Source organism: Somniosus microcephalus, chromosome 5 (genome assembly GCF_052327205.1).
Source record: "Somniosus microcephalus isolate GS21.2 chromosome 5, FLI_Smic_1.0, whole genome shotgun sequence".
Taxonomy (NCBI): Eukaryota; Metazoa; Chordata; class Chondrichthyes; order Squaliformes; family Somniosidae; genus Somniosus; species Somniosus microcephalus.
Genome location: NC_140991.1, coordinates 147,243,240 through 147,271,197, shown reverse-complemented (window position 1 = coordinate 147,271,197; position 27,958 = coordinate 147,243,240). Strand labels below are relative to the sequence as shown.

Sequence of the window (27,958 nt, the reverse complement as noted above, 5' to 3'; positions counted from 1 at the left end):
CACTAAAAACATTATCTGGTCATTATCACATTGCTGTGTGCAAATTGGCTGCCGCGTTTCCTACATTACAACAGTGACTACACTTCAAAAGTACTTCATTGGCTGTAAAGCGCTTTGGGATGTCCGGTGGTTGTGAAAGGCACTATATAAATGCAAGTCTTTTTATTGACAGGCATATCATCTTAGAAACAAGTTGACTCTAAAGAGATCCCATTTACACCCCACCCTCGTCCAAGTAGGACAGTCACTAGTTGTTCAGACAACTGACCATGCACAGATTTGAGTCATCAACTAGGTGAACAACAAGCAGCATTGTGAGCAGCATAACTCGTCATGAAATATGTGAATGCAGATTGCCCTGATCATAGCATAGACACACTATCCCCATCAAATTATGGTTTCACCACATAGAAATGCAGAGTTTCTGCACATCTATTTGCCTCTGGTATGGTGATCTTCATTGGAGAGGGCCCTCATCATAGTGAAAGATGCTAGTGCTGTACAGTGGAAAGCTTTCCTACTTTTGGCATGTAGGACGATAGAAAAGTTGATTTAAGTATTCCAGTTGTACTCAAATTACCTTTTTGGAGAGAGGTAAAAACAAACTTAATGAGAGTAAATTGTGCATGGTCAATGGAAGATATGTGCTAGATGAGTATGCCTACGTCCGGTTTAAGGCAGGCCAGGTGCAAAGTAAGGATATTTCTCTGTCGCAACAATGTGCAGTACAGTACCTTAATCTTCAATTTGAGAATAGCACCCCCTACTGATCAAGTGTAAATTATTTATTTCAATCTCCTTATGACCGCTTTGAGTGAGAATGAAAGTTTGTGATGAATCATGGTTGAGCAATTTTATGCTGTGGATTCATGGGAAGCAGGTTTGTGACTGCCCAAGCTGATTTGTACTGTAGTTGGCCAGGAGGAAACTATTATCTCATTTTGTGTGTGGTGTAGCGAAACTTAGACAGTATGTGAACTTATGGTGTTGGCTAATCTCCTTGTTCGTTCAATAACTTGGGTATGCACTCAAGAGGGCAATATTGATCATGAGCTTTGGCTGGGGAGAGAAAAGTTTTGGGAAGCTAGTTAATATAGGAAGCATGAACACTGGGGTGAATGTTACTGACTTGCCTGTGTGGATTTACAAGTGTGAACCCTGTGTAAATAAACACATGACAACATGGCCCTCAGTAAAGAGTTACCTGGCTACTCTGATATAAGGTAAATGTATCTTGATTTAATGAAGAAATAGTGCATACAAAATTTTAGCATTTTGTTCAAAAGCATGCAGTGTTTAAAATGCTGTCAAATATCTGACTCTACCATTTGTTCTTGGGTATGTTTTGGGGGAGTGAAAAACCGTGAGATTAGTTTCTAACACTTGCATTTGGGGTTGGCTTACATTTTGTTACCTTTGCTAGGAAATGAAAGTCAAACCACTTTATTGTTATAAGGTATTTCACATTTCCAGTTCACAGTTGTGTGTTAATTTAATATATATATTCCAGGTGTTTGTGAGCTGCAACTTCTGTGGAAAATCAATATCATATAGCTGCTCTGCCATGCCACACCAGGGACGAAGTTTCAGCCAATATGGTGTTAGTGGTTCTCCAACCAAATCAAAAGTTACAAGCTGTCCAGGATGTCGTAAACCTCTCCCCCGCTGTGCACTCTGCCTTATCAATATGGGAACACCGGTTTCAAGCTGTCCAGGTCAGTGGTTCTCAAAACTTTTTTGGTTTGGACTTTCAGAAGGCTTTCGATAAGGTCCCGCATAAGAGATTATCATGCAAAGTTAAAGCACATGGGATTGGGGGTAAGGTACTGACTTGGATAGAGAACTGGTTGGCAGACAGGAAGCAAAGAGTTGGAATAAATGGGTCTTTTTCCGAGTGGCAGGCAGTGACTAGTGGGGTACCGCAGGGATCGGTGCTAGGACCCCAGCTATTCACAATATATATTAATGATCTAGACGAGGGAACTAGATGTAATATTTCCAAGTTTGCAGATGAGACAAAGCTGGGTGGGCATGTGTGCTGTGAGGAGGGTGCAGAGAAATTCCAGTATGATTTGGACAGGCTGGGTGATTGGGCAGATGCATGGCAGATGCAGTATAATGTGGATAAATGCGAGGTTATCCACTTTGGTGGCAAAAACAGGAAGACAGATTATTATCTGAACCGCAATAGATTGGGAGAAGGGGAAGTGCAACGAGACCTGGGTGTCCTTGTGCACCAGTTGCTGAAGGTAAGCATGCAGGTGCAGCAGGCGGTTAAGAAGGCAAATGGTATGTTGGCCTTCATAGCGAGAGGATTCGAGTACAGGAGCAAGGATGTCTTGCTGCAGTTGTACTTCTTCTCTTAGGCAGTCCATCGGAACCGAGGATGCCTTGCTTCCACATTAAAAATGAGTTCGCAGGTGACTGATTAGTCCAATGCGGGACCTACAGTCTCTGTCCCAGGTGGGGCAGACGGTGGCTGAAGGGGGGGGTGGGGTGGGGTGCTTGGGTTGACGTGCGTTGCCTGCGCTTGGCTTCTGCTTGCTCCCGGCGAAGAGACTCGAGGTGTTCAGTGCCTTCCCGGATGCTTCTAGTTGTACAGGGCCTTGGTGAGACCACACCTTGAGTATTGTGTGCAGTTTTGGTCACCTTATCTGAGGAAGGATGTTCTTGCCATGGAGGGAGTGCAGCGAAGATTTACCAGACTGATACCTGGGATGGCATTAATGACGTATGAGGAGAGATTGGGTCGATTTGGCTTATATTCACTAGAGTTTAGAAGAATGAGAGGGGATTTCATTGAAACTTACAAAATTCTAACAGGACTAGACAGACTAGATGCAGGAAAGAAGTTCACGATGGCGGGGGAGTCCAGAACCGGGGGTCACATTCTAAGGATAAGGGGTAAGCCATTTAGGACTGAGATGAGGAGGAATAATTTCTTCCAGAGTGTGGTGAACCTGTGGAATTCTCTACCACAAAAGGCAGTTGAGGCCAATTCATTAAATATATTCAAGAAGGAGTTAGATATATTTCTTAAGGCTAAGGGGATCAAGGGATATGGGGAGAAAGCAGGGACAGGGTACTGAATTTGGATGATCGGCCATGATCTCATTAAATGGCGGAGCAGGCTCGAGGGGTCGAATGGCCTACTCCTGCTCCTATTCTTCTATGTTTCTATGACCCCTTTCCAAATGGATAGTAATCATGGACCACCCCCGCCCCCCCCCCCCAACCCAAAACAATCTAAATTATAATACTACTGAGGACTTCTACAAACTTTAGAACACATATATAGGATTTGTTTTTCCACAAACCTGTAAACTGTATTTTCACTTGTATATTGTTGTTTAGTCGCTCTGTACTTGTATTCTGTAATTGCAGTGTGGTGGCTAAGACTCTTTCTGTGTTCAGCTACATTTATTCAGCACTTGGACAGGACCAGAAAACACATCTATACTCAGTAAACAATGCAGTCATTAGTGTTAAAGTATCCCTTTACTAAACAAGTTTTTCTGAGTTGATACACACATGCTTATAAATGTGCCCAAGGTGTTGGTCTACTAACACTGTTATAAGTGTTGATTATATAGACATATAATTATACACACAAAACGTGCACATGCTTAACTCTCTCACAATGTGAGGAAAACATCCCGCATTATATACGCATTCAGTGAAACCTTCATTATCTGCTCTTAACTGCAAATTGGCGGAATGTTGAGAGTCCCCATATTGCAGTCTTGCACGTACGGTACATTTAAACCCTTTGCCTGCACTCTGACCAATTCCAAATAAACCAATTTTAAAACAGCGGTTTCGAATCGCTACCCCACCTTCCAGTTCTGACTGCAGGACTTATAATTAATGATATTAAAACGGACACGTGGTTTGGATGAGAGAAAAATCAAGTTTTATTAACTAAAAGAAACTATAATAAAAATATCAAACTATACCACACGAACACAGTAATTACAGTAAAATTGCTTAAATGGGGGAATGCAGATGGTAAAAACGAGGGGTAAGTGACTACAATGTTGATTAAACAATCTTAGCAATATCCCCTTAATTACCATCCCCCAACTCCTTACTAGGTTGCTTTGCTGAGGAGTCAGAAACTCTGCTCACATGTGGTCCAGCAAAGTGAGAGAGAGAGGCTCACCTGTGGTCCCAGGAAGTAAAAAGAGAGCGATAGCTTCTCAGGAGCTATCATATATACCTTGTGAGCCCCCCCCCCCTCCCCTCTGCTGTTTGCCTGTCTGGAAAATTCGCACCCAAAAAGTTCCAATTCACAAGAGAAAAGCTGTGATTGGCTAACTCAAAGTGGTTGGACTGGGTTAGTGTGTCTGCACTGTGGGGCCGAAATGTTCCCGCCCACATCCGGCGCTCACCTGGGCTAAAACAAAAGGGAATACAACTGCTTTATTGTCCAGAATGATGGGTGCTTCAAAAACCCATTCATTGCTTAAACGGTTGCAGATCAAAAGTCCATTTCAGGGTTTCAGTCTCTCATTGTCTGTGAGAGAGCTCTGAATGGCTGTGTAAACAGAAGCAGTTTCAAATCGATTGTCCTGCGGTCAATTCTCAAGTGGGCAATTGCTTAAGTCAATAAACAACTTCAAGTGCTTTGAAGGGAACCTCCCTTTGATTGGCAGGTCTGACTCAGCCCCTGTATCCTCCCACTTTTTCACACAGACAACTCGCTGCGAGCTGTTTTGCTGCTTTGTCCTTTTGGCTAAGCTTTCTGTGGCCATTTTAAAACCTTTTGTGATTGCCCAAACTCCAGGGAACGATTTTATTAATAAAGTACTGTCTCAAGGTGTGTGAAGAGCTCCTCGACTCCCGTGTTGTCCACGCCATTTTCAGACCCCTCTGCAATTTGCACAGTTCGAAACTCAAAGGGTACCATTTTAATCTTAAAGTCCTGATGTTGAGACAATTCAGGTCACGCAATTCTTCGTCCACGATGTGGACCAATATTTTTCAATCTTCAGGAAAATAGGGGAATTTTGCGACCCCCCCTACAGTACCATACAAATTGAAAAAACATCATGTAATTTTGATGTCTTGTGTAAGGTTTTGTCCCATAAAGGCAGATAATCGGTTACACTCTACACCCATATTATATATGGTATGCAATCAAATTAAGTTCAAAACAGTTTACTTTAAAATGTGTGATCAATCAGGGAGCCTGCTCTCTCACTATTTGTCATGACACAAGACTCACTGTCACAACTCCCCAGCTAGTACTATATATATAGACCGGAGGCGGGCTTGGTGCGAGCCGGGAGGTGGGAGCGGAGTGTGGTCGCCACATGTCCCGTAAGGCCGGCCCTGCTCGGTACTCATTATTTCTCGGACCCCTGGAAAGTCTGTACGAACCCCCGTTTGAGAACCACTGGTCTAGGTAATCGCTGGTACTTGGTATCAAGACACTAACAGTCTGGTTAAAGTAAAAATCAGAGCAGTAATTTAGCAATGTAGGTTGTTGCCTTGCTTGGATCTTGGTAATTGCTGACACCAACTCAATAACTTATACCGTATTTGAGTTCAATAAGTCTGAGGCTTCCTAATGTGGATAGAAACTCCAGCAATACACTTGCCCTGTGAAAAAGACACATGGTAGAAAATCTGTGGATTAGAATTGGTTTTGGAAAGCATGGAGGAGATCAAAGTCCACCTGCCAGCTCATCTGAATTACTCAGTTAGGGGAGGGTGAGAGTGAAGGAAGAAACCAGTTCATACAGGGATTGACTGGTGCACTTGCTGTTCCACAACAACGTGTATAGTACAATAAAGCATAAGCCATAGAAGTTTACAGCACAGAAGGAGGCCGTTCAGCCAACCATCCCTGTGCTGGCTTCTTGCTAGGATATACAAAACTAATCACACTACCCTGTCCTCTCCCCATAACCCTGTCTCTTCCTCCGCTTCAAATATTTATTCATTTTCCCTTAAAAGATGTACTGATTCTCTGCTGCAAAGCATTCCATGCTCCAGCACTTCTGTGTGAAGAAATGGAAGCATGACATTGGTCGCTGTTCACTATAGTACCAGAAGCTGACTCTGAAAACTGAATAAAGTGGCACCCATCACCTGTGTGTGTGTGTGTGTGTGTGTGAAATATTCAAGGATGTAGCATGTTGAGTTGCCAGTGATAAACTAGAGAGTCACTCCCACAAATTAGGATGATGCCTTGTAGCACAGTCCAGCTGAGTGTTCTGTCCAGTCTATTTTCTTCTCCACTGTTAATACATACTTACTTTTGAATGTGATGCAGTACAGAGCTGAGATGTTAAACTACTTTAATTCCCTTAACTAACGTGTGTACAACTGCTATCTTACTGGCTGTTGCCCAGTGTTAAGTAATTTGCCTCTTTGGATTTTAATTAGCTCTTGATATTAGAACAAATCCTCAGCTTTATTACAAATTAAATGCAGAAATCATTATTGTCTTTAATGTGCAATGATTTTTCTTTAAGTTATTGGTACAAGGGTTATTAACTGGTTTCACCTTCATGACAAAAAGTTTGGCAAACCATTCTGTTTGGGAAAGACGAACAGCAAGAAAACCCCTGTGCCACTTTTGTCAACTATGTCAATCAACACAATTTGTACCATTTATGTGTTAGCAAACAAAAGGAACAAGGTTTACAAAAAACTTCTTCACAATGGCTGTGAACCTTTTTTACCAACTTTAAACAAACTCTATCTAAAAGGAGAGAAACAAAGATGTCCATAAGACAAATGGCATTCATCCATTTTAAAAAGGGAATACTTGTGGCATAAACATAGTAGCTAAATCTGTAATTACCTTCATAAGAACCTAAGAAATAGGAGCAGGAGTAGGCCATACGGCCCCTCGAGCCTGCTCCACCATTCAATAAGATCATGGCTGATCATCAACCTCAACTCCTCTTTCCCGCCCGATCTCCATATCCCTTGATTCCCCATGAGTCCAAAAATCTATCCCTCTCTTTGCCTTGAATATACTCAAAGACTCAGCATCCACAGTCTTCTGGGGCAGAGAATTCCAAAGATTCACAATCCTCTGAGTGGAGAAATTCCTCCTCATCTCGGTTTTAAATGGCCTACCCCTTATCCTGAGACTATTCCCCCTAGTTCTAGACACTCCAGCCAGGGGAAACAACCTCTCGGCATCTACCCTGTCAATCCCCTTCAGAATCCTGTATGTTTCAATGAGATCACCTCTCATTCTTCTAAACTTCAGAGAGTTTAGGCCCATTCTGCACAATCTCTCATCCATAGGACAACCCTCTCATCCCAGGAATCAATCTAGTGAACCTTTGTTGCACTGTCTCCAAGGCAAGTATATCTTTCCTTAGATAAGGAGACCAAAACTGCACAGTACTCCAGGTGTGGTCTCACCAAGGCCCTGTACAATTGTAGCAAGACTTCCTTACTCTTATACTCCAACCCCCTTGCAATAAAGGCCAACGTGTCATTTGCCTTCCTTATTACTTGCTGTACCTGCATGCTAACTGTGTTTCTTGCACGAGGACACCCAAATCTCTCTCAACACCAACATTTAAAAGTTTCTCACCATTCAACAAATATTCTGTTTTTCTATTCTTCCTACCAAAGTGAATAACCTCACATTTCCCTACATTACACTCCATCTACCACCTTACTGCCCACTCACTTAGTCTATCTATATCCCTTTGCAGACTCGTGTTCTCCTTACAGCTTACTGTCCCAACTATCTTTGTAGCGTCAGCAAACTTGGATGCATTACACTCGGTCCCTTCATCTAGGTCATTAATATAGATTGTAAATAGCTGAGGCCTCAGCACTGATCCTTGCGGCACCCCACTAGTTACAGCCTGCCAACCTGAAAAAGACCCGTTTATCCTTGCTCTCTGTTTTCTGTCCGTTAACCAATCCACTATCCATGCTAATATATTACTCCCAACCCATGAGCCCTTATCTTATGTAATAACCTTTTATGTGGTACCTTATCGAATGCCTTTTGGAAATCCCAAATATACTACATCCACCAATTCCCCTTTATCTATCCTACTAGTTACATCCTCAAAAATCTCTTAATAAATTTGTCAAACACGATTTCCCTTTCATAAAACCACGTTGACTCTGCCTAATCATGTTATGATTTTCTAATTGCCCTGATACCACTTCCTTAACACTGGATTCCAGCATTTTCCTGATGACTGATGTCAGGCTAACTGGCCTGTAGTTCCCTATTTTCTCTCTCCCTCCTTCCTTGAATAGCAGTGTTACATTTGATAAATTCTTAACTAAAAGTCAGGAAAGAGAGCAATGTGGGAGGTAAGGTGGAGCAGAACATTAAATAAGTATTTTAATATTATCTTTGGAACTGTAATGTATCTTACTGTTTTTCCACTATAACGATATGGATTTTTTTTTGTTGGAATAGGAACTGGCAAGTCTGATGAAAAGGTAGATCTCAGCAAAGACAAAAAATTGGCTCAGTTCAATAACTGGTTTACTTGGTGCCAAAACTGTCGTCATGGAGGCCATGCTGGTCATATGCTTAGCTGGTTCAGGTAAGAGTCCGATATCCATGTGACGTCTACATAGATACAGCAGGCAGAATTGAGAGATTATTGATTTGTACTAACTTTTAGAATTTATAGTTTTCAGAAATGAGAGATACTCCATTGGCCTGTTTAGGACCTGCTTTATAAAAATTATGTAACCCTCTCCAAAATTAATTAGGTAGCTATTCAGGAGTATTTTGGATTGCGAATGCATAAACTGGTGGAATGCAAGTTCAGTTCTCCGAACTGCCAAGTTCCTAATGAGGAGGGAGATAAAATCAGCGCTAACCAGTCAGCATTCTAACATTTTCTGATGCAGCATGTCATCATTACTGCGAGGCCCTGAGTTGTGCACCATTTATGCTGCTGACTTTGTCAATTATGCATATCTTTTTTTTTTAAAACTAACAGACAAAGCCTGCCATTTCATGCTGGGTTCTTCTGTCCTGGAGGAAGAAATTTGAAAGCAGCTACAATTGCCCTTTAATTGGCCTCAGAAGTTTACAAGCAACTACAATTATTTGGATTTGCCACTTGGACCACTTCCCCACTGGGTTCAGTTGTACAGAAATAAGTAAACTACATGGAAATAAATTTAGGTCATTGGTTTAATGAATTTTTCATTATGGCTCAGTAATGTACATCATCTATTAATTTACTGCTAATTTAACATGGCAGCTATGTAGATATTAAAGCCACCATAGAGAAATCCCATTATTTTCCCTGTAATACGCTACATGCTATTAAATTGTCCCAGATGCACTATTTTAGCCCTGTTCAAAATTATATGGGATTTGGATTAATATAAAGAGATTATCAGTGGTAGTGGTGATGTGGGTTTCAGGAATTACTGAAAGACAAAATGAGCTAGAAATGGAAAAATAAATCTTTTCTACTTGGCACAAAGTAATAGACAAAATATAACTGGCTAAGTACCTGATAGTTACTATTTATCAGAAATAAAAATTACACTATATAACAGAAAATGCTGGAAAAATTCAGCAGGCCAGACAACATCTGTGGAGAGAGTGAGTAAATGGAATCCCCATAAGCATAATGGGGCTCCCCTTTTTGATTGGTTGGCCTGGCCCATGTGAACTGCATGTGCCCCTGGGATACGTGGGCCTTTATGCATGTGTATGCGTAAAGACCCAGGAGCGTGAGTCTACGAACCTCTGGGACCATCAGGTAGGTTTGTACTTTTATTGCGGTTTGGAAGCATTCGCCCGCGGGAAGCCTCCGACCGCAAATTCAGGCCCGATATCTTGTACAGTATCTCCCTTTCTTCCCATTTCCAATTCTAATCTTTACTGCTACTGCTTTTGTCATTTTTCCCCACAGGGATCACCATGAGTGTCCCGTGTCTGCATGTACCTGTAAGTGCATGCAGTTGGATACAACAGGAAATCTAATCCCAGCAGAAACATCCCAGAGATAAAAAAAAGAGACAAGAATCTAAGGCACTGCTTTCTAATTGTCCTTCAAAACCTCCGTGTGTACCTTCTGCCACCGAGCACACACAGCTCTCAAAGTAATGAAAAAACTAAATTGTTCCATCAATTTGATGTGCATGATATACCCAGGTATATAGCAGAAATGAGCCTATTTATGTCATGTTTTAGGAGCTGGTCCAGTTCATTTCAGGAAGTTCCTGGAGCCGACTTGGGATTCTGAGCATCATCCAGGAAATGTCCTGGATGATACTGAACAGTCCTTGAACCTGCCACTATAATATTGGTTCATTTCTATACTGTCTCCAGCAGTAAAGCCATTTTAGCTAGAACACATGAAAAATTAGACTGAATGCAATGCTCTCAAAATATGAGACTTTAACAAAGACTGCTTGGATTCACATTGTAAAAACTATATAAAAGTTTCCATTTTTTCAATTCCAGGAAATTAGAATTGATGTATAAGGATATACCAATGTAGCTTGGCATTAAGCATAAGACGCGAGACTGGAGTATTATTGCATCAATATGATTGGTTTCTCTGTACATTCTGCTGAATTGGCACATATTCCTAAATGCCATAAAGAGGAATATCTGTACACTTACTAAAGTGCCTCAGTCACCTCTGATCCTGTTTCTTACATTAGTACTGATTTGTGTTACATTTTCCCTTCCTGTGATATTGTAAAGATTGTAGCCTGTGATTCACTACCTTTATTAAATTCAGTAGAGCATACCATCTTTTAATTTCCATGCAAATATATTGAGGAATATGGTCCCTAATTGAAGCAATAACTGTTTAGGCAACTGTTAATTAATGTGTGAAATCAGATTGAACTTGACAATTTAACTATGTGAAATCTAATATGGCCTTGGCTGTGTTGGTAGTGAAACTTTGTCAAATAAATTATATAGTAATGTGCAAAAAATAGAGATGTATTAATTTACTTTAAAGGGAGTTGTAAAAAATGTAATATTCATCTTGCACATAATTTGTAAACTGCATTTACTGTTCATATTGGTGCTTCTGATATTTGTGTGTGCCTAAAACCAAAGGTGTTCTATTTTCATTGGTTTCACAATAAATTTGTAAATAAAGTGTGCACAGTTGTAGCACAGGTGTTTTCCTTCTGCAAAAAAAGCCTATAGCTCTGACCCAGTTATTTAGAAGTTTGTAGTTTTTTGTGCTTTTACTATTTTTCCTCCTTGTCTTTATGGAATAATGTCAACAATGAGGTGAAGTGGGCATCTGGGCTTTGAGATGGGGTCACTCATGCAAGTAAAAGTTGATTATAATTTAGTGATGGACTACTGCTGAACCTCAAGATGGCACTGTATAATTTGTAGCCAATTAAAAATAATCTAGCCAAATTTATATTTAATTAAATTTAAACCAGTTGATGTGGGTAAACTTGGATGGAGATTTTTATTTGTTGAAAAACCTAAAATGAAAGGCTGATGCCCACCAATGTTGAGAATAAAATAGAATAGGTAAACCAGGAAATAGTGATTAGATTATGCCAAACTTGTTTTTTAAAACCTGAAGATTGTAGCAGGCAAAAGTTAGAGTTCTATAATTTTGAGGTCCCAAGAGAGAATGACAGAATAGAAAGCTTCTGAATCTTGATCTCAACAGTTAGGACACTGGGCAGGTGGGGGAGGATGGTGAGTGTTAAGTACAGTATATCTGTAGCTTGGGATGCTGAAAGAAGAGTTTTTTTTTTAAAAACACTGACCGTGATGAAGAAACAATTTGCCATATTAAGTGCCATTTCCTGTCTCTCTCAACATTTCACCTCCAATAAACTAGTGTATCAACACTATCTTTTTGCATATATCCTTTTTATTCAGCTAAGAAACCCCAAGAATTTTGATTTAGAAATGGAAAATAAAATTGTCTTGTACAGCATTCAATGGATGTTTTTATCCTTGCTCTCTCGCGTTAACTAACTTTGCTTCACAAGTTTTTTTTTGTCCAAGGTCAGTGGTTCAATTACCCATCCCTCCCCTTCACAATTCATCAGCCAAGACAAACTTCCAAATCTCTGCTGAACAAGGAGGCACAATTTTAAAATTAGAGCTAGTCCATTCAAGTGAAATCTGCAAACATTTTTTCACACAAAGGGGAGCAGAAATATGAAACTCTTCTCAAAGTCTGTGGCTGGCGGCCAATTGAAATTTTCAAAACCGAGATCAACAGACTTTTTTTTCAGTAAGGGTATCAAGGCATATAGATCAAAGGCAGGTAAATGGAATTGAGGTACACATTACCTATGATCTAATAGAATTGTGGACCAGGCTTGAGGGGCTGAATGGCCTACTCCATCACAAAGGCTACCCACTTCCACCTATGGAAATAACTAATCATAAATAATTGCTCAGGATAACCAACCAATTCAAAAAGGTGAGCTGGTCAAATCATTCCAAATGCTTTTTGGAAAACATTGTCCAATTTCCTCAGTCTGAAATTTCTAATGCCCAAAGTAAGGTTTGTAACAAGACAGTAAAAGAAATTCCAGTAACAAAGGTGTAATTTGTCTTTGTTTTCACATGAAGCCTGTAATGTATATACCTTTTAAGGGGAGAACTACTTTTTACAGCTCCTGTATACTGTAGTACCGGCAGTGACCACACCTGTATATAAACCCTGAGTAGTGATCTGTACAGTTAGTTCTAGAGTAACCCTCATTCAGTAAACACCTGTTGATCGTTCCCTGTAGTCTTTTGTCTAATTATTGAAGGACACAACATTAAGATACACGGATCTAACATTGGCGACGACGCAGATTCGAACCTACCTGCAACTCTGCATCACCTCCCAGGGATTCGCTCCTGGAACAGTGGAAGGAGGTCGAGTCCAGAAGCACGGGCGTCGACCACGGGCAACCGCCCAGTCATCCAGCGGAGATTTGAGCATCGCAGGGGAGGCTGTCGAGAGCCAGGCTTGGCTTTCCAGTCACGGTGGTCCAGCGAAATGGGCTGGCAACAGGTACTGCGCAGACCCTTCCTGGACAGTGGCGGCTAGAGCCCGACCGAGCGGCGTCGACGGGAGAGAGAGAGAGGTCAGAGCGCACAGGGCGCAGCCGGTGTTCAGGACCGAGCGGTGTCAACGGGGAGAGAGCAGAGCGCAGCCGGTGTTCAAGGGCCAAGCAGCGTCAACGGGGGAGAGAGAGAGCAGAGCGCAGCTGGTGTTCAAGGGCCGAGCAGCGTCAACGGGGGAGAGAGGCGCGCAGGAAAACGCAAGGTGCTGCCATTGCCACGAGGACCGCAGAGAGCGGCATTGGCAGCAGCGCACGAAACCCACAGGGTGTCGCCATTTGCCACCAGGACCACCGAGAGCAGCGTTGGCAGCAGCACAGGAGACGCCATTTTAAGCCGCAGTGGGGAAGGAAAGTGCGGGAGACGCCATTTTAAGCCAGTCTAACCACACCCAAAAATTCCGAAGAGTGGCAGTATCACAGCGTTCGACAGTGAAGTCGAAGATTGGACGACATATGTCGAACGCATAGAAGTATACTGCAAGGCGAATGAAGTGCCAGATGACAAAGCGCTGGTATTGTTGAATTCAATGGGTGCAAAAACATATGGCTTACTACGAAACCTAGTAACCCCAGAGAAGCCAGTAGAAAAGGATTTTGAAAACATAGTGTCAATCCTACAGGACCACTTAAACCCCACACTGCTGCTGATCGCAGAAAGATTTAAGTTTCACAAAAGGAACCAGCATAAAGATGAAAGTAATGCTGAGTATTTAACGGAACTGCGCAAGCTATCGAAACACTGCCAGTTTGGAACGGGACTAGCAGATACTTTAAGGGACAAGTTTGTGTGTGGGCTTCAAAGTGAAGGAACCCAGAAATGGCTTCTATCAGAAAAGGATCTTACGCTGGACAAGGCTTTCAGCATTGCAGTATCACATGAAGCAGCCGCACGGGCCGCTGCAGAGATACAACGGAGACCGCAAGAATACGGCACAAATGAAATGTCATACGGAACAGTGAAGTGCTATCGCTGCGGCAGAACAACACACGACCATAATGATTGCTGGTTCAAGGACAAAGTGTGCAGACAGTGTGGAAAAGTAGGACACATAGCAAGAGTCTGCAGGTCGGGAAAGAAAACCAGCAGCAAGAAATCTCCACAGGAGAAGTACAAGAAGGTACATAAGGTGACGGAGAGTAGTTCAGACGAACAGAAAAGTGATACAGACTCTGGAAGCAAGGAGCTGGGTTGTCTGAAACTACATAATGTGATCAAAACGGAGGATCACCAAACTATCTGGGTCACGCTCAAGATAGCAGGAGTCCAAGTGAAAATGGAATTGGACACAGGATCAGCCCTAACAGTCATAAACCGAAGGGACTACAAGTGGCTATTCTCACATATACCCTTGAGAGATGCAAAGATTGTCTTGAAGACGTACACGGGGCAAAAAGTCTACCCCAAAGGAAAAATGAGGGTGAACGTTACATATAACGGCAAGGAAACACCAAAAATGGACCTATATGTATTGCCAGATGGAGGACCACCACTACTAGGACGTGAATGGATCCGGAAGATACAGCTAGATTGGCATTCCATACTAGCACTGACTGTAGATGCCAAAAAGGATGACGACGTCACACCTGGACGACTGTCAAAAATGCTAACTGACGCACAAGAAGTGTTCCAGCAGGGACTCAACACTCAAAGGCATAACAGCGACGATCAAAATAGAGGAAAATGCAAGCCCAAAGTTTTTTTTAAGGCCAGACCGGTACCTTATGCGATCCGCCCAGCCGTCAAAGCAGAGCTGGAAGGTTTGGAATGTTCAGGAGTACTGTCCAAAGTGGACTGGAGCGAGTGGGCTACACCCATCGTTCCTGTAATGAAGAGGTCGTTGAGTAATACGCCTGGGGAACCAAAGAAGGTTCGCATCTGTGGGGACTTTAAGGTGACAGTGAACCCAGTCCTTCACACTACAATATCCGCTTCCGCGGATTGAAGATATTTTTGCCTCGCTATCTGGAGGGAAACGCTTCGCTAAGATTGATCTGGCCCAGGCGTACCTACAAATGGAGGTAGAAGCAGCCTCGAAACAGTACCTCACGATCAACACTCATAAAGGTCTCTACCAATACAACCGGCTGGTGTTCGGGGTAGCATCAGCTCCGGCTATTTGGCAGAGGGCGATGGAACAAGTCCTGCAAGGGATTCCAGGGACCCAGTGTTATTTGGACGACATCCTGGTCACGGGCGAAAATGACAGTGATCACCTCGCCAACCTGGAGCAGGTGCTCACTAGATTGAAGGAATATGGGCTCCGAGCTAATCGCCACAAATGCGAGTTTTTCCAGAAGCAGATCTCGTATTGTGGCCACGTTATTGATAGAGGGGTTACATAAGTCCCCTGAAAAGATTGAGGCAGTAGTCAAGGCTCCAGCACCGGAAAATATGTCACAACTGAGGTCGTTCCTCAGGCTGGTAAACTACTACCATAAGTTCTTGCCGAATTTGTCTACCGTACTACACCCACTGAACACCCTACTGCAAACGGGGGTACCATGGAAGTGGAGTGACGAATGTAAACGAGCTTTCCAGAAGAGCAAAGCATTGATCACATCAAAAGAGGTGTTGGCTCATTTCAACCCAGCACAACCAATTCGGTTGGCGTGTGATGCATCACCCTATGGCATTGGCGTGGTGGCTGTCGCACAAATTCCCAGACGGCTCGGAGAGGCCAGTAGCCTTTGCATCTCGGTCACTAACCTCAGCCGAGCATAACTACGCCCAGATTGACGGGGAGGCCCTCAGCCTAGTGTGGGGAGTGAAAAAGTTCAATCACTATCTGCACGGGCAGAAGTTCACCTTGCTGCCTGACCACCAACCACTTGTCTCCATCTTTAATCCAAAGAAGGGCGTTCCGGTGATGACTGCGCAACGGCTACAAAGATGGTCCCTTTTTCTAGGGGCGCACCAATATGAAATCGAGTATAAGGGCACAAAACAGCATGGAAACGCTGATGGGCTATCACGCCTGCCACTGCCTACTGCGGAGGAAGCACCAGTAGTGGATCCTGTCAAAATATTTCATTCGACTATAATTGAATGCTTGCCAGGAACTAACGCTGGTATAGAGGAGACCCGAAATGACCCGACGCTGTCTCGGGTATATGATTTGACGGTGAAGGGATGGCCAGCACATAGCGACTCACTGTTGCCAGCATTCTCATCCAGAAGAGAACAGCTGTCAGTATGCCAGGGGACCTTGATGTGTGGATCCCAAGTGGTAATTCCACCCAAGTTAAGGGAAAGAGTGCTCAATGAGCTTCACGAAGGTCATCTGGGAGGGGTGAAAATGAAAAGCCTTGCTAGGGCTTATGTGTGGTGGCCGGGGATCGATCAGCAAATCGAGGACCTGACAAAGAGCTGCTCAGGATGCCAGAAGGTCCAAAATGCACCACCACATGCCCCTCTACACCCATGGGAGTGGCCCTCATCTCCATGGCAACGGGTGCATATTGATTTTGCTGGTCCATTCATGGACTCGATGTTTTTAATAGCCGTAGATGCGCACTCGAAATGGCCTGAGGTGATCAAAATGTCCTCCACCACCACGGAGAAAACTATTGCAGTCCTACGGACCATTTTTGCCAGGAACGGCTTGCCAGAGCAGATTTGCTCTGATAACGGACCAGTTTGTGTCCGAAGAGTTTCAAAGATTTATGAAAAGGAATGGGGTAAGGCATTACACACCCGCCCCGTATCATCCAGCCACAAATAGATTGGCTGAGAGGTTCGTACAAACCTTTAAAAAAGCAGTAAAGGCCATGTGCGATGACGACATTCCACTGCAGCACAAGGTGGACAATTTCCTGTTTGCATGTGTCGCATTTCTGTAGGCTGTCACCAACCAGGCCCTGGCCATGATGTTCTTTAACCGAAGGTTGAGATCTCGTCTGGATTTGCTCAGACCAAATGTACGAAGAGATGTTGAGAGTAAGCAATTCCAGCACATCAATGAGAAGCTGACAAGGAGCTTCGATGTAGGGCAACCAGTCCTGGCCCGTGACTACCGAACAGAGAAATGGCAACCAGGAACGATATGCACATAGCAGGGGCCACTAATATACACAGTGGATGTTGGGGAGAACATTGTGAGACGCCATGCTGACCAGATCCTAGAGTCACAGGAACGAGTCAACCCCATGTCTTGGCCATACGTACCTGGTGAGGAACCCGACGTACAGGTCGCATCTATCTCAAACAGCATCGGAAGCTGATAAACCAACCGACGACAGGGGGCCAGAATCGCCTCTGCACCAAGAGCAAGACACTCGGGAAAGGCGCTATCCAGAAAGGATCAGGAAGCCTCCCCAAAGACTGAATTTATAAATAGACTATTTTCAGCTAATGTTGCATGTTAAAAGTGTTAATTGTAATTAGTTTGATATTTAATTGTTAAATGAGTGTTATGGTACTGTTAATCTAAAAAGGGGAGGAATTGTAATGTATGTACCTTTTAAGGGAGAGAACTACTTTTTACAGCTCCTGTATATAAACCCTGAGTAGTGATCTGTACAATTAGTTCTAGAGTAACCCTCATTCGGTAAACACCTGTTGATCGTTCCCTGCAGTCTTTTGTCTGATTATTGAAGGACACATTAAGATGCACGGATCTAATAAAGCCCTCAGCCGATCAAAGGCCAGAACTTAGACTTGATATTTTTGTACAGTACTGTGACACTAGTCTGAGCACGTGCAGTGTACATCATTTCCAGTGCATTTTCTTAGTCCAACTAGTATGTTTCTTGTCAGCCCCTTAACACCATCTGTTTGGTTGTTTTTCAAAAGCAGGGCAAATTTCAAGTATTTATATTTTTTTAAACTGAGAAAAAATAATCCATTTCAAATGGAAGCTTGGTGTTTAAATTACATTCTTTAAATTTCAGAAAGCATATCGAGCTGAGACATTCTTTTCTCAGTTCAAAATAAAAGAGCTTTTTGCCTGCAAAGCTTTCAAAATTCAATCAACACCTGTATTGATGGCTAGAAAAAACAAAGGATAGCTGTCTACATCTATCAGTTGGAGAGAGAAAAGGGGTCCAGTGAAGGTTTGGGGTGCAACAAGAGTGCAAGAATCTAGTACCAGTTAGTTAGTCATGCCTGCTCTACAATTAACCATCTGACTATTTTTATAAATGCAGGCATTGTTATTGGCACCAGCCTGGAAGAAGCCTTTCATGTGGTCAGGTCAGATGAATGAAGGGGTAATAAAGCATAATCTGAAAACTACTCCCATAAGTTTTTAAAATATTTAAAAAAATGTTGGGAGCCTGGATCTTTGTTATGCAACAGACTTAAATACCATAAACTAGTCAATTTAGTGGCTGGCTATCATGATGGCTGTTGCTCAACTGATGTAGTAGAGCTGTTTATTAAGATGCTTTTACTTTGGTTCTCCAGTTTCAGAGAACAGCAGTATACCAGCCTCCTGCCATCATTCTCCCATCTTTACTTTTCCAATCTGCACCACTCTAAGATGCTATTTGGAAACGCAGGAATCAATTTAATGAGCATATGCACAATATGACAACTTCATTACAGTCCCCATTTACAGCCTGAAGATGTTCATTGTGGCAATTGTATGCCCCACATCAGCTTTGCACATTTTGCAGGCCAAAAGTAGATAAATAAAGCAGCAATTCACAAGTACCAAAAGAAGTTGGTCTTTGCCAATGCTCAAAAGAAGTAAGTAGAGCCATTCATATTTCTGAGTATATATACATGGGCTGCATTCTAATAAGTGTTCTAACCTAATGATGCCACCAATGGTGACTTAGAATAAGTTTGCTTTTTTAACTTGGACTACAGGGAACCATTATTAAGCCAGTTTATTTTGACTTGTTGCAATCCATTTTCTGAAACTTGAAATTGTTTTAAACTTCTACATTTGACTGATTTTCTTCCTTGCAGGTAAGGTACTACAATTTGTCAGCTTCAATTATAAAGCAAAATAAAAATTCCTGGAGTGCTGAGCTCTGACCGCGCCTGTTTATCATTCAACAAACTCGTTCTGAAGTGATGGGTTTTGCAACATTTTAGAAAATATATAAAAGCATAAACTTCCACATTACACCTTTATCTTTCACTTCAAAGTTAACAGATCAATATTCTGCCAAGATGACCACTAGCTGGCTTGTATTGACAAAAATTAAGTCCAGTAATTGAGGATAAATCATAGTGGAGTTCTATTGGATAGTAGAGATCTTGTCTTCTGTATCATACTGGTTCTTCACAGGGTGAGGTGTAATATGAGGAAATCAACTACTGCCTGTCACACTAAATGGATAGTACTGTGAAAATTCATGCAAGATGTGCAGGGCTTCATTGTAAAGGCTGAGATCTAAAAAAAAGTAGAAGGAAAAAATTAGTTTAGCCAAGTATCAGTAGAGCCTAAATAATTACACCTGAAAAAGTGCAGATAGTTGTACCACCCGTGTCACTATTGGTTAATCAATAAATTGAAATGTAACAATCAGCACCTCAAAAAATTTTTAAACTTGCATTTATTTAAACACCTTATTACATCTTCAAGAAGTTCCAAAGTGCATTGCCACAAATGAATTGTTTTTTTGAAACACAGTTATGTAGGCAAAGGTGCACAACAATGCCAACAAACAGTAAATTAATGACCAGATACAGTAATCTGTTTATTGGTGGTGGTGGTTGAGAAATAAATGTCAGTCAGAAGACAGAGAACTCCCTGCTCTTTGAATGGCACTATACCATCATATGTGCTATATTGTACCTTCAGGTTCCACACCCTTCATACATGGCTACCAGATAACAAAAATATATATATATATATATTTTACACAGGAGACTGCAAAGATAATCAAGCAATGAGTGTACATGAGCCATTACATTTCTTATTGACATTACAAAGCTCTCATGGTTTATTAATTGGAACCTCTCATTACTGTCATCTCATATCCAATCTGTACCATTCTGATGTAAAGATAGTCCGGTTCAGAGAAGACCTGTCAATCACAAACATCATGATGGTGGAGGCAGAAAATTAAAATTTCAAGCTGCCTTATTAAATGTAAAGAGGTATAAAAAAAACACCCATTTACACATTTTCATCTTAGAGTGTCAAATGAATTCTTGACTTGTACCTTTTCTGTAAACTGAGCTTGTAAAATATTCAAACCATTGCCTCGTATCACAACTTCAGGTTGCTCAGCATTTGACTTGGCGTATACAATCCACACACATCTAGTGTTGCACTTGTATCCTTAAAACAGACCTAGCCCATTATTTTTATAGATACACAAATATTCACATTGTTTTGATTCAAAAAAATTCAGACTACTTTACAATTTAGATTCAGACAAAAACTAGTCCCTGCCGTAACATTTTATTTAAGTTATCTTGTATGGGACCACTTAGCATCTGGACTTTTAGACAGAGTTAAGTTTTTAGGAAAATCACGGTTGTGAGTGGCTAGTTATATATAGTTTCATTATACCAAGTAGCCAGTAGGTGCAAGTGCAACTCAAATGAAGATACACTGATGACAAACTAGCTTTAATTCATTTTTTTTTAAAAATTTTTTTATACACACAATTGAAGGTCAGTTATTTTTTCCCAATTCCAGATCACTGCAGGGATTATCTTTAACAGAGCACCCTAATATAGATTATTCGCCTGAAGTGTTTACTGGATTACGCATGGCCATTGAAGAAATGATGGACGGAGGAGCAAGCAATTCCCAAGTGGTCTGTAGCAATCAAATCGCTAAACGGCTACCATCCTTGAGGCTTTAGGATTGAATTTTTTGAGATTAAATTGCAAAATTGAGTTATGTACTCGAAACACTCCAATAACTTTCTGAATTTATAACACCCTCCAGCATTTTAGATGTTACCACATTGAGAATTACCTAGATCAAAAGTGACCTCAGTGATAGCAGCAGTGCAAGTTCCAAATACCTAGTTATTGATATAGCTTAAAAAAAACAGCAATTCTAAACCTTTCCCTACAGGAACTGCGACCATTTTAGATGTCTGGTAACCACAACTGCTACAGATTGCAAACATGGAGTCACAGACAAGCCATGCCGATAAACTGGAATAGCAAAGGGCTCATCACGTGTAAATATGGCAATTGTTAAGTAGATTTTCTATTCTTCAGTGATGAAGTGCAACTTGACAAAAAGCATTAAGAGGGAGTTAAAATTCCAGGAAAATCAAAGTTCATTGTATATCCCAACTAGCAAATGCTATGAAGTATGAATACCCAAGACTTTCTGAAGCTGGAGACAATGCACTCAAGGTTTCTACGAGAATTGCTATTTTTTTTAATAAATTGTCCCAGTTGCTCTATGTGGAAAATATTTTTTTTCAATAAAAACTTTAAGTTACTTTTTGCCCCAATCCTTCCACCGCAGGTCTCTGTCTGCAAGAGGAAAGTCACAAACGTGCATTTTATTTGAGGGTTCAAAGCCCGAAGTGGAGAGCCCAAAGCAGATCCAATATACAGGAGGGTAAAGCGTAATACATGCATTGTAAAAGTATACAAAAAGTTAGAAACTGTTAAAAGGGGAATGCATCAGGCAACCGGAGACAAAGGAACGCTGAGGAAACTGGTCTCAGGTGTGGTCCAACCAATGATATGTTGCTACCCAGCTGTCAGCTGGAATCAAGCAGGCCATATCATTTTAAAAACAATAGTGGCTGGCTCTGCCACAGACATGTAGGACAAAGGATCGTCATCAATATTTCATGTACACAGGTTAGAGGCCAGCAGCTTCCAGTGAGGGGTTGATGACCCTCTCGCATTGTCCAGCATCATCTCTAGACCTTTGGGAATAGACCCCTTACCCAGCAGTTTTCCAAATGGGTCTTGTACATGTTTAGGGAATGATAATTTTTTTTTTTCATGTTTTCGGTTCTAGCAATTTTGGATAATCTCGTGTATATGTGTATTTCTTAATGCTCAAACAGAAAGGATCAAGATGGGGGGGGGGGGGGGGGGGAAGGACCAAGCAAAATAGAAATTTAATTTAGGATAGAGAAAAGTAGAACCAAAACTGGAGAGGACAAAGGTCTCTGTTTTTTCGTTAAAAAAAGGGGGGAAACCATGCAAATAATGGAAAGAATTGAGATTAGTTACAATAAAAAATACATCTGGGGGAAAAAAGTGTTCTAACAAAGGGAAGCTTTAACGCTGATTATTATGAATATGACATGATGTTTAGGACACCAATAATTCTCCCCCATCTTCTCAGCATGAAGTGATTAAAAAAAACTTACGGCAAACACAAAATCAAGTTGCACATATTTAAATAGGTTAAATACTAGCTTTTGGAAAAGGTTTACAACAGATTCATGTTATCATACATACCAAAACTGTTCTTATCCTCTCGGAACGGGGCATAGTATACAGCCTTGATGGTGGCTTTGTGTGTGACCTTTCCAACCACTTCAATGACTCCACTCAACTCTTCATCGAGCTAGGCAACAGCATAAAAGTAGGTAAAATGGACTTTGCATTTAATCGCACACATTATAGAGGACTCAATTCCACCCCTAGATTAGTGCTATTACAGAAAGGATTCTAAACACCAAATAGTAGGGTTTTTTGTTACACACTCTGATCTGTTTGTAAACATGTACAGAAAATAATTGCTACCTGGAAGCAATAAGATAGTAATGTTACAGAAATTTGTAATTCAAACATTCACTGTTGTATGGTTCCCCCAAATTCAGTAACAGCTTTGAAAACTTGTGCTTTATGGTGTACTAAATTTTGCCAAAATGCTGCTGAGGGGGAATTATTCCATTTTCAGTCAACTTTTATGCCAGTAATGGAATTCACAGTAGATGCCAATGGTTGCTGTGTGCCAGGTTCTTGATAGAAGAAAACACATACAGGAGTTTAACTGCTGACATAATTACAAAGGTTTAAATCTATAAAATAATCTGCAGTTGATTACCATGAAATATGCAGTATATATTGGCCTGGATTTTGTGGTAATAATAATGATGAGGCTATCAGCACTCACCGATATTAAAGTGTAAATCAATGGCATCCACACACACAGTTAAATGCAAAAATAAGGATGTTGCTGTCCAATTTGCCCTGCTCCTGCAGAAGCTGTGCTACAATGGTACTTTGCTGAGAGATTCAGCATTAAAACACATGAAGGGCATGAATTTGCGGTACTTAGCCAGTAGATACCCACTAAACACGCCAGAGAGAGAGTTGGGGCTTGTCCATTCAAGTGTAAGTGAATTTTTAATGGTGTGATAAGTCTTAATTACTGCCAAACAACCTCTCTGACACTAGAAATGACTAAAGTATGGAGTCTCATTTCTTCAGATTTTAATTACTGGAGATTTAAAAAAAAAAATTTTTTTTTTTTTTTACTTTTTTTATTTGCATCTCATCTCTCTCTTAATCCCATCTTTCTTTTCCTCTTCATTTTGCTTTCTGTACGTGATTTTACATTGAATTAAATCTTCCAACTTGAATTTCCTGGTTTAGACTGTGTGGCTCAGTAAGGATTCTTCAATCTGATTGGTTGAAGAGCCACGCTGTTGCATGTCCTGCTCACACAGGTCCCAAATCTCCTGTAGAGGGCGCCACACTGAAATGGATCTCTAATTACCGCAAGTTGCCCAGCAAAAGCCCACAAAAATCTGTGAACAGCTGGAAGCGCAATGACTGAGCACCGTTCGTTTGCCGCTGACTACAAAACCCAGGCCATTATATGGGGTAACTTTATTATGGGACAGTGTTAAGAATAATCAACCATAGCAATAATTCTTGTCAAATATCAAATCAAGGCCTGAGTGTGTAACTGGTTTGTGAAAACTGTCTGAAAATAGATTGATTTATGTCTAAATAGCACATTGCAGCATTCTACCCTACTTAAACTTCAATTCAATTCAATTTTATTTGCCATATATAACCAGTACTAGTACAAGTACAATGGAATGCTTACTCCCCGTAGGGACACGTCAGCTATTCTTACAGCGCCGTGTTCAGAAAGTCAGTTCAATGGCTTCCAGTGGCTTGAGGTCATCCAAAACTCAGCTGCCCATGTCCTAACTCGCACCAAGTCCCGTTCACCCATCGCCCCTGTGCTCGCTGACCGACATTGGCTCCCGGTTAAGCAACACCTCGATTTCAAAATTCTCATCCGTTTTCAAATCCCTCCATGGCCTCACCCCTATCTCTGTAATCTCCTCACACCCCACCACCGAGATATCTGCGCTCCTCTAATTCTGCCCTCTTGAGCATCCCTGATTATAAATCGCTCAACCATTGGTGGCCATGCCTTCCGTTGCCTAGGCCCTAAGCTCTGGAATTACTTGCCTAAACCTCTCCGCCTCGGTCCTCCTTTAAACCTACCTCTTTGACCAAGCTTTTGGTCACCTGCCCTAATTTCTCCTTATGTGGCTCGGTGTCAAATTTTGTGTCTTATAATACTCCTTAAAGGCGCTATATAAATACATGTTGTTGATGAAACTTGATTCCATTGCTCACAAGTACATCTGTGTAGCTGTGATGGTTTAAAGCAAAAGTGCTCGTTATCCCTCTTAGTGTTATTACCCCTCTGAAACTGACCGCAACTTCAGGATTTAGCACAGGTGCATTTAAAAGTGGGAATCCTGAAGTTACAGTCAGTCATTCACTGCTCCGACACTGCCCTGCCCCGCCCCCCCCCCCATAGCTGACAATCAGCGAAACTGACAAAAACTTTTTCTGCAGCAATATCACTGTTAAATACTCCATGAAATGCCAAGCCTTGTTGCAATAGGTGAAACTGGGGTTTAAACAGCGTTGACTGCTAAACAAACGCTCTAGCTTTGAAAAACTAATTTTTATATTTGTTGTCAAATTTCACCGTGATAATAAAAATTACAATTTTTATTAACTTAAATAAAAATGTTTCAAAGTCTGTTCATGATATTTCAGCTTCTACTTTATCCTTACATGAAAGTCCCAATCTTTATTTTGCTCTAACATTTTTAAAAAGTCCAGATAAAAACAACTTCTCATTTCCTGGTTTCCTGTGCGAGGATTCTGCAATGTTATTGACAGCTTGTTGATGACACTGCAGCATCGTCACAGGAATTCCCATTACAGAGCGCTGAAATCAATGGAACGTCAAAAAAGGCAATCTTCTCGCCACAGAGATCGCAAGATCTCCATGGGCAGCTTTCTTCGGGGCCAGTGGCGAGCACCTTTGCTTCGCTGCTAATCGCAAATTACGGGCTAGAAAGTCCAAAACAAAAAACAGAAAAAGCTGGAAATACCCTTCAGGTCAGTCAACATCGGTTTCTCGATATAGATGCTGACTGGCCTGCTCTGTATTTCCAATATTTCTGTTTCTGATTTACTGCATGCAGTTTCCTTTTTAAAATTTGCCCTTAAAAATCATTATACTATCTCCAAATAGGTTTTACACTCTGGGGCCTGTGGTTTAAATTGTGCTGCATTCCTCAACTTGCATTGTGTACCTGCACCTTGTTTGAATGAAGGGGCTCAACCAACCAGCCAAGTTGCTCTGTGCAGGTCACACTGCTGGGCTACAACTCCCAGCATACACCACCAGAATGTATGTGTTACTCTGATGAAGAACTCCCAGTGCTGTATTAAGCCTGCAAACTGCTGCTAATTAATAATGAACAGGGAGGATAGAACGAACAAACAAGAAGTTGTGGCATACTCTATGAATGGTTAGTCTTACTGTCAATCATATAAAACACATTCTGGTGCTTTATTGATGCATTTAGATTTTGAGTGGGTAAATTAAGAAAATAAAACTTTTGTCCCAGATACAGCCTTCTAATTGGAAATCAGGTCTAAAAAATCTCTCAGGGCAGTTCCCATCAGCTTGCTGTATTCACTTGGTAACAGATTAACAGTACCCAACTGACAAATAAAGCAATCTAAATACTTATTCCCCAGTAAGATTTTTTTTGACTGTTTCAGGAAAACAAAATCAACACAGTATGGTGTGGCATCACATCTAAGTTTTTTTTTAATATCCAGGGAGCAATCTTGCATCCATATATTTTTTTTTTTAAAAGTTACTTACTGGATCAGTCATTTCCACTGTTACATTCTTCCCATCACCATCGGACAGAATAAAGGAGGTCCCAGTGGGGTGAATCTGTTTTTTTTAAAACCAAGACATTTTTAATGGTTAATATACAGTAAAAAGTGGCAAGAAATCAATCTTTCTAGATCCCAAGACAACCACAGATATGGAAAATCATTTAGTTCATCCATCCAGAGATACTAATATCCCCGCATTCTGGTATATGTAGACGAAGGTGTTTCCCAAGTGCCTCAGTGATTCCAGAGCTTTTGCCTCCACTCAAATAACTAGAAATATATTCCACATCTTGATAATTGTGAAAATTTCTTACTATCAATCCTAAAATTAGCTTTAGTTTGAACACATCTCCCTTAGTTCTCAGTTTTAAAAAAATATATTCTGGGATACTTGGGTTTTCTATATCCATAACAAGACACGCAATCCCAAATGCCTTAATGTGAGGGGCTGGGTGGATGTGCAGATCATTACAAATAGAATTCGAAGTGAAGCCACAGTTTCCTTTCGTTGGGTTCACTTCAAACACACGGTTTATGCGTTTTCTTAGATCAACTTTTTTTTTTTTTTTTTTATAAATAGAGTGGCACTTCGGTTTGACTAGTTTTTGGCAACAAATGAAAACAGCACTTTCATGACATCTTTGTGATAATATTTTGTCAAAAATATCCCTGTAAAGTAAATGCACATCGTTGCAACTAGTATGTCCGAGGGCTGTTAAGAATAGATGTGACCATAAATTCATATTTACAGAATTGGGGAACTTCTTATGTAACAAAGAAAATATAGAGAAAAAGATAGAAAGCGAAGCCGAGCGAGCGGGAGCGAGAGAAGCAGAGCGAGCAGGGAGAGAGAGTGATAAATTCATCACAGCACTAAATTCACCTGATCTCACAAGTAAAATATCAAAATTTAAGGAAAATCTACATGAGATCACCAGAGAGGGTGTAAACATGGCCATAGATGATATAAATATGATCTTCCATGAGGCAGCTGTAAAAGCCGACCTTGTGAAACAGAAGAGGAAACGTTACAAAAGACAAAATAAAAATGAGAAATGGTTTGACCACGAATGCAAAAATGCCAGAAAAGACCTGAGAAAAATATCAAACCAAAAGCATCGCCAACCAAACAATCCAGACCTACGTATTAGATACAATGAGACCCTCAAAAGATATAAACACACCATTAGGAACAAAACACAAAATTATACCCACAAAATACTCGAAGAAATTGAAAACTCCATTAATCCAAATCAATTCTGGGATATGTGGAATAACCTGAGTCCAACACAATTGCAAGCATTACCAATCCAAGATGGCGACATCTGGAGAACACATTTTGAAAACCTCTACAAAGACATCCCAATAAACGAAACAAACCCAAGTCAACATCAGGTCACAGAAAAACTCCACACATTAGAAGCAACAATTAAAGACAACCAAAACCCTCTAGACTCCCCAATCACATGGAAAGAACTGGCCACAAAAACAAAATCTCTCCACCTAAAGAAAGCCTGTGGTCCAGACAACATCAAAAATGAAATGCTCAAGTTCAGCAATATGGAGATGCAGGGTGCGGTACTCAAATTATTCAACATCATATTACGTTCAGGCTGTTTTCCCAATATCTGGTGCCAAGGACTCATCTCTCCCATATATAAAAGTGGAAACAAATCAGACCCAAATAACTACCGCGGCATCTGTGTCAACAGTTGTCTAGGGAAGTTATTCTGCAGTATTCTAAATAGTAGATTACTGGATTTTCTTAACAAACATAATATCCTTAGAAAAAATCAAATAGGCTTTCTTCCAAAACACCGCACCACCGACCATATCTATACCCTTCACACC

At 41.1% G+C, this 27,958-nt stretch overlaps 2 protein-coding genes across 3 annotated transcripts in view; one reads left to right on the top strand and one right to left on the bottom strand.

The window, feature by feature from the left end:
• Positions 1 to 11,094, top strand: part of mios (missing oocyte, meiosis regulator, homolog (Drosophila)) — a 66,263-nt gene extending 55,169 nt beyond the window's left edge. The window contains exons 9-11 of one of the 2 annotated variants that reach the window (XM_085988355.1): positions 1,511 to 1,715; positions 8,417 to 8,546; positions 10,436 to 11,094. In XM_085988355.1, coding sequence (XP_085844481.1) covers positions 1,511 to 1,715; positions 8,417 to 8,546; positions 10,436 to 10,472 — 372 coding nt within the window. In that variant the 3' untranslated portion in view covers positions 10,473 to 11,094. Of the gene's footprint in view, positions 1 to 1,510; positions 1,716 to 8,416; positions 8,547 to 9,881 lie in introns of both variants that reach the window. The other variant, XM_085988354.1, reaches the window with a different exon arrangement.
• Positions 11,095 to 18,846: 7,752 nt separating this feature from the next.
• Positions 18,847 to 27,958, bottom strand: part of rpa3 (replication protein A3) — a 74,156-nt gene continuing 65,044 nt past the window's right edge. The window contains exons 2-4 of the mRNA XM_085989361.1: positions 26,088 to 26,162; positions 22,382 to 22,490; positions 18,847 to 19,376 (exon numbers count right to left, since the gene is read on the bottom strand). Of these exons, the coding sequence (XP_085845487.1) occupies positions 19,294 to 19,376; positions 22,382 to 22,490; positions 26,088 to 26,162 (267 nt within the window). The 3' untranslated portion in view covers positions 18,847 to 19,293. The remainder of the gene's footprint in view (positions 19,377 to 22,381; positions 22,491 to 26,087; positions 26,163 to 27,958) is intronic.